Below are 7,562 nucleotides of genomic sequence, written 5' to 3' on the forward strand. Positions count from 1 at the left end.
AGGTACTATATAGAAAGCCCCTTTCTTACATTTTTAAATGCATTGTGTTAAATTTACTTTTGTTTTGTTAATAAATATGATTTCAAACTTCATTCGGGCTGTGCTATACTTTGCGTTACACTTCTGGGTGATTGTTGAGCGATCGTGAGTGATATTTGCTGCTGGTCTGCCCCGAACCCTACTTTTCCCATATGCCCCATTATTTCTATTGAGCAATTTTCTACTAAGCGAGGTTTGGCTAGAAGGCAACTATGGCATTATAGGACAACTGCCAGTATTCTGAAAGGAATGAGCCAATTGGCCTCCTTTAACCAACCCTGATTTGATGTGATACTCACTCAGACGTCATCTGCATGCACAGCTGCAGAGATGTGAATCCAGAGTTGAGGAAGTTCTCTCTGTACTGACTCATCTTGATTGCACTGAGCCAATCTTCTACTGAGGTGAAAGCAGTGAAGTCAGGGACACTGCGGTCCAACAGAGGCTGGGAAGGCCTGGGTTTGAAAGGCAGACAACAAAAAAGCAACGTCAGTGGTGTCTGACAACCAGCTGTCTCATAATTCTCTCTCTTCTGCACACGAAAGAACAACTCCATTCACAATTATGGTCTCTGCTCCTCTTAGCTTTCCTTTCAAATATCTTTCCATGGAAAGAAACAGCCCATTTCCACAAGAAGACAAAATGTTGCAATTGATGTTTGTTTAATAGGAAAGAAATGGTCAGAAATAGGACATCTTGGAGACAGAAAGCCTGGCAAGAAATATCTATTTCTTGTTTTGATAGAATAAGAGACTGCCTTGTCCTCTTAGTTCCACAGATGTCAAGGTGACTCCAGAACACCACTTTTACACAGTGGGCAGTATTCCTACCTCTCAGGCACAAGTTCCCCTTGAGTATTTAACTTCATTCTTCCATTAACACTGTCTAGGTCTGTGCTTGTTGCCTATTCTTAACTGCCCCTTGTACGGAGTCTGAAATCATATGTCAACCAGACCAGGTAAGGAAGTCAGATTTCCTTCCCAAAACAACATTAGTGAACCAGATGAGCTTTTACAGCAACCAATAGTAGTTGTCAGTACATCATTACTGAGACCAGATTCAAATTCCAGATTTATTGATCATGCTTGCAAGTGGAACTAATTTATTTTGGGATTATGGCCAGCATGGACTGGTCGGATCAGAAGGTCTGTTTCCGAGATGTATGACTCCAGCAGTGATGGGATGGGAACCCCTAACCCAACAGTTGTGCTTCTCCAGCACCACACACTCAGCATTATCCCAGGACACTGAAATACTGGTGTTTATAACGTCGATTCTCCTGCTCCTCAGATGCTGTCTGGCCTGCTGTGTTTTTCCAGCACCACATTTTTCAACTTTATAAACTATCAACTTTATATACTATATTTACAAAATCATGAGAGGTTTAGATAAGGTGAATTAGCAAAGGTCTATTCCTTCGGGTTGGGCAGTTTAAAACTAGGAGATGTGATTTTAAGGGGAGAGGACAAATGGGTGAGGTCCTGGAAGACTGGAGGGTAGCAAATGTTGTGCCCTTATTCAAGAAGGGCTGCACAGGAAATCCTGGGAACTATAAACCAGCAAACTTAACATCTGTGTGGGTAAGTTACTTGAGAAGATTCTGAGATAAGATATACATGCATTTGGAAAGATAGAGTTTGATTAGGAGTAGTCAGTGTGTGGGAGATCATGCCTCACAAATTTGTTAGGGTTCTTAGATGAAGTGACCAGGAAGGTTGACAAGGGCAGGGCAGTAGACGTAGTCTATATGGATTTCAGTAAGATTCTGAGAGATAAGGTATACACACATTTGGAAAGACAGGGTTTGATTAGGAATAGTCAGCATAGCTTTGTTGTGGCAGATCATACCTCACAAATTTGTTTAGAGTTCTTTGATGAATTGACCAGGAAGGTTGATGAGGGTAGGGCGGTAGACATAGACTATATGGATTTTAGCAAGGCCTTTGATAAGATTCCACATGGTATGCTGCTCTGGAAGGTTAGATCACATGGAATCTGGGGGAACTGGCAAATTGGATACAAAATTGGCTTGATGGTAGGAAGCGGAGGGTAGTAGTGGACGGATGCTTGTTGGATTGGACAGCTGTGACTAGTGGAGTGCCTCAGGGGTCAGTGCTGGGCCCATTGCTGTTTGCTATCTATATCAATGATTTGGATGAGAATGTGCAAGGCATGATTAGTAAGTTTGCCAATGACACTAAAATAGGTGGTATCATGGACAGTGAGGAGGATTATCAGAGATTGCAGCAGGACCTTGATCAGCTGGGCAAGTGGGCCAAGAAATGGCAAATGGAGTTTAATATAGATAAGTGTGAGGTCTTACATTCTGAAAAGTCAAATCAAGGTAGGAGTTCCATGGTGAATGGTAGAGCCTTTCGGAGAGTAGTGGAACAGAGGGAGCTTGGAGTTCAGGTGCACAGTTCTCTGAAAGTGGAGTCACAGGTAGACAGGGCAATGAAGAAAGCTTTTGATACACTGGCCTTCATCAGTCAGGGCACTGAGTATAGAAGTTGGGGAATTATGTTGCAGTTGTACAGGATGTCGGTGATGCTGCACTTGGAGTGTGTTCAGTTTTGGTCACCTTGCTATAAGAAGTATGTTATTAAACTAGAAAGAGTATAGAAGAAATTTACAAGGATGTTAGCTGGACTCAAGGGTCTGAGTTATACGGGGAAGTCGGATAATGTAGGATCTTTTTCTTTTGAGCGTAGGAGACGGGGGTGATGGCGGGGGTGTGTTAGGATCTTACAGAGGTATATAAGATCATGATAGGCATGGATACAGTGAATGCGCTCAGTCTTTTTCCCAGGGTTGAAGAATTGAGGACTAGAGGGCATCAGTTTTAGGTTCGAGGGAAAAGAATAAAAGGGACCCTGTGGGGCAACTTTTTCACACAGAGGGTGGTACGCATATTGAATGAGCTGCCAGAGGAAGTGGTTGAGGTGGGGACATTAACAATATTTAAAAGACATTTGGACAAATACATGGATAGGGAAGCATTAGAAGGATATGGGCCAAGTGCAGGGAAAGGGAGTTAGCGTGGATGGATATGTTGGTCGGCATGGACCTGTTTAGGTCCAAAGGGTCTGTCTCCCTGCTGGAGGACTCTATGATTCTATGAGTCTATCTAAAAGCGACCAGAGGGACAACATTTTCACACAGTGTAGTTCGTCTGTGGAACTGCCAGAGGAGATGGTCGATGCAGGTAGAGTTACAACATTTGAAAGTTATTTAGAAAGGTAGACGAATAGGAAAAGTTTAGAAAGATATGGGGCAAGTGCCAGTAAACAGGACTAATTTAATTCGGGAAGCTTGGTTGGCATAGACGAGTTGGACTGAAGGGTCTGTTTCGCTGCCGGATGACTCTGTGACTCCATAGTAAAGTGACATTATCAATGTGCCACATTTCCCCTTGACACTCTCGTTAAATACAGAGGGAATTCTGCACTGTCAGAGCGGCCATGTTTTACATGAGGGCTCAACCCACTTCCCCATTAACCAGTGTCACAAGGCCAACAGTAACCTGGTCGTGGACTGCACTGCTGTTCGAGAAACTGCAGGGAAATTGGTGGTTCCATGAGTCGATAGAACAAGAGCAACCACAGATCAAAAAGGCAGTTACAAAGTTGGGGCATTCCTTGGAGGTGAAAGGTTACATAGACATCATGTTTTGCCCCTTCTGTCATTCATTCTTTCTGCAAAGAGACAGGCCAGCCTCCGATGTCTGCACAGGCGCTCGAGAAGGTCACCTCTCAGGTATACGGTTGAATTAATCAGCTTTGGCCTTGGGAATTCTCAAAATGAAACTTGCAGCACACATCACCTTTCCCATTATTTCTGAAATCCAGACAGTCTGCAGGGACAGGTTGAAGAGCTTGAACATCACTTGGTTCCAGTTACAGCTCGCAAGCTGCCCTGCTTCTCATTACTGTGATTAGATTATGGATTTAGATGAATGAATGGAGGTTTTGTTTATGAAGGGAGGTTGCAATGTAATAGGACACCACCTTGGACCCCTGGAAAGTATTAGTCCTTGCTCTTTACATTGGAGAACAAAATTGCACCGCCCACCCCCCGGTCTTTTTTAATTGACTTTTGTTTTGTAGGAATTTGAAATGACTGGAGATGGGAAGACAAACCTTGCATATAAATATCCATAATCAGAGAGAATTGGATGTTAAATTGCCTCTGATTTTCCCTGGGGCTTTGTTATTTGTTGCCCTTTTCCTGTATTGATAGCTTGCAGAAAATAAGAGTTTTAAACCTTCAGCACCTCAACAAACTTTGCCCAAAAGGATGTTGGATTTTAGTTATTTTGGCTTTAGGTTTTTTTTAAGGTTGGAGGAAAAAGTTACAGAGCTGGGAGGAGGCGAGGATGGGAGTTTTAAATTTGAAGGAGTGCTGCACAAACCTCACTTGACCCCTTCACAACTTTAGTCAAAGATTGAGAGTTCTCAAACTGGTTAAACTCTTACATGATTCACTTTACAGAATCCGATCTTTCCTTTTTAGGGACACTGAATGAAGGTGTTTTCAATTGAAGCAGGTTGCTGTGTTACAGTGAGCAATATGCCTCACTGACGATTGGTTCCACTGACAGGCAGGGGGATTCTAGTTGGGACCAGGATCCCTGAATGCTGTGGATTTAAATGGTGGAGAGTGAGAAAGCGTCAGTCGTCCTGGGAAAGGGGGACGGGGTTCAATTGCAGGGTGGATTAGCGATCACAAAAAGGTAGGCATCTCCCAGGATTCAGGAATGAGACAGGATCTCTATGAGGTAGGCTTCAATTGAGCGAAGGAAAGATTTTTCAGTGAGTGAGGCAGGGGTGAAGCTCTGATTGCCCAGGGTTGGAGGTTTGGGAGGAGGGAAGCACGGGTTCTGATCGTGAAGTGAGTGCTATGATGGTGACGTTGGGGATGGATCATTGGAATGATTCTGACTTTGAAACAGGGGGCAGGATTGCAAGGCTGATTCCAACTGCAAGTGCGGTGTGACAACCCGAGAGGTGGTGCAGAGCCACCAGTGCTCCAGCAAGGCTCAGCACAAGCTGGAAGGACAGCATCTCATCTGTTGCTCAGAGACCCTGCAGTCTCTTGGACTGAACATCCATTTCAATCATTTTCAAGCCTGATTTCATCCTTCCATGATTTTTATCCACCTCCACACATATCATGACATGGGTTGTTTTCTGCGCCGCCTACCTATTCTTTCCTACTTTTAGTGCTCATTATCACTTAATAAAAACTGAAAGAGCTGTGAACGCTGTAAATCAGAAATAAAAACAGAAATTGCTGGAAAATCAGAGTTAACGTTTCGGACAAGTGACCCTGATTCAGTTCTGGGGAAGGGTCAGTGGACCCGAAATGTTAAATCTGATTTCTCTCTACAGGTGCTGCCAGACTTGCTGTTTTTTTCCAGCAAATTCTCATTATCACTTATTCAGCTTCCCTTCTGCCTTGGCTTACTGTCAACAAGCCTCTTGTCTGTGTACGCCTTTCATATCTCCCATTCTCTGGGTTCGATCTCCACATATTCATGCACCTGACCCCCTTTGTCTTCAGCATAAATGCCACTTTTTTTCTACTATCAATTTTGATAAGAGTCACCAGACTTGTAACGTTAACGGTCCATAGATGCTGCCAAACCTGCTGAGTTTCTCTGGTAATTTCTATATATGTTTCTGATCTCCAGCATCTTCAGTCCTTTGCTATTTCGGAGAGGTGGTTCTGATTTTGAAGTGGGGCAGTTATTTATGGGTAGCTTTACCATTTCGACTAAGAAGTACCCCTGCTCCACTTGACCACAAGCAATGCAAGGAAGGCACTGAGACCTTTTGATGAGGCCTTGGTGGAGTCAGTTGGTGAGTTACTCACTACAGGATTCCTAGCCTCTGAGCTACTGTTGTAACCACTATATTTATGTGGCAAATCCATTCAGTTTCTGGTCAATGGTAACCCCCAGGATGTTGATAATGGAGGACTTCAGTGATGATAGTCCTCTTTTATTGGAATTGGTCATTTCCTGGCACTTGAATGCTATTTGCCTTTTACCAGCAGAAGCCAGGATATTGTTCAGCTCTTGCTGCATACGGTCATGGACTGCTTCAGCTACTGAGAAGTCATGAATGGTGCTGAACATTGTCCAATCGTCAGCAAACATCCCACATCTGCCCTTATGATGGAGGGAAGGTCATTGATGAAGCAGCTGGAGATGGACCAAGGACAGGAACCTGTTGCAATTTTACCAGCAAAGGGAGAGTTGCAGGAAATATGCTCACCCATGGACAAATTTAGGCAATAAAGTGGGCAAATTAATTGAGACACATGCACAGCAAAAGTCTCCAAGTACTTCCCCCAGGTTGGTTCCCTTTCCCCCAGCCTGTCAGCCTCAGCCTTTGCCCCCAGGGCTTCTATCCTGATCCTGCTAAAATCCCTCTCTCTCACTCTTACTTACGTTTGCATCCATGACTCCTTGATGTTGGGACTGAACATAGTCCCCAAGGCGGCTATTGCTCCTGGTGCCGTGCTTGGGGACAAAGTGCTGCCCATTTTCTGACTTGCTAGCAACTTTTGCAAGTGAGACTTACGATGGCCATTCAATGGTAGAAGCAAGAGAGGGTTCACCCCCAATTTCCATGAGGTTGGGTGGAGATCTCAGACTAAAGAGAATTGAACCCTATACCTCCTTGTCTTATTGTATGATGTAATACATCTATAATTATTTCTCTGCCTTACATGCGATAATGTCTCACAACTGGTCCCACACCCAATCGACAAATCAGTCCCTTGGGGTGCTTACCGAATATAGGTAACACATGTCATAGAGGGAGAGCAGTGAATTATCAGTAGTCTGATTCCTGGGATGTCTCACATCAGTCACAGAATCAACATTACAGGAGCAAATGGGTCAACTGTATCTGTCCACACTGGGGTTTAAAAGGGCGAGAGGGGATCTTACTGAAATATATAACAGACTTGATGCCAGGAGGATCCTTCTCCTGCACCGTAACCCACAATCACAGTCTCAGGATACAGAGAAGGACACTTAGGATGGGGATGAGGAAAGGTGGAGATTCTGGGCAAATATCGATCATAAAAAGACAGTGGAGGACACATCATGAAACATTTTTAAGAATGAAACCGATTTCTAGACACTAACGGTGTCATATGGTAGGGCACAGGCACAGGCAGGGAGCTGGGATATGGGCAGAGAGCTGGGATATAGATTAGATTAGATTACTTACAGTGTGGAAACAGGCCCTTCGGCCCAACAAGGTCCACACCGACCCGCCGAAGCGCAACCCACCCATACCCCTACATTTACCCCTTACCTAACACTACGGGCAATTTAGCATGGCCAATTCACCTGACCTGCACATCTTTGGACTGTGGGAGGAAACCGGAGCACCCAGAGGAAACCCACGCAGACACGGGGAGAACGTACAAACTACACACAGTCAGCCGACTGAGTGGGGAATTGAATCCGGGTCTCTGGCGCTGTGAGGCAACAGTGCTAACCACTG

The 7,562-nt window shown here is 44.4% G+C and overlaps 1 protein-coding gene across 1 annotated transcript in view; it reads right to left on the bottom strand.

Moving 5' to 3' along the window:
- Positions 1-334: 334 nt before the first annotated feature.
- The window catches only part of LOC122555678 (ephrin type-B receptor 1), a 454,146-nt gene continuing 446,918 nt past the window's right edge, over positions 335-7,562 (bottom strand). Inside the window, exon 15 of the mRNA XM_043701673.1 lies at positions 335-494. Coding sequence (XP_043557608.1) covers positions 335-494 — 160 coding nt within the window. The remainder of the gene's footprint in view (positions 495-7,562) is intronic.

Source organism: Chiloscyllium plagiosum, chromosome 13, assembly GCF_004010195.1.
Source record: "Chiloscyllium plagiosum isolate BGI_BamShark_2017 chromosome 13, ASM401019v2, whole genome shotgun sequence".
Classification (NCBI taxonomy): domain Eukaryota; kingdom Metazoa; phylum Chordata; class Chondrichthyes; order Orectolobiformes; family Hemiscylliidae; genus Chiloscyllium; species Chiloscyllium plagiosum.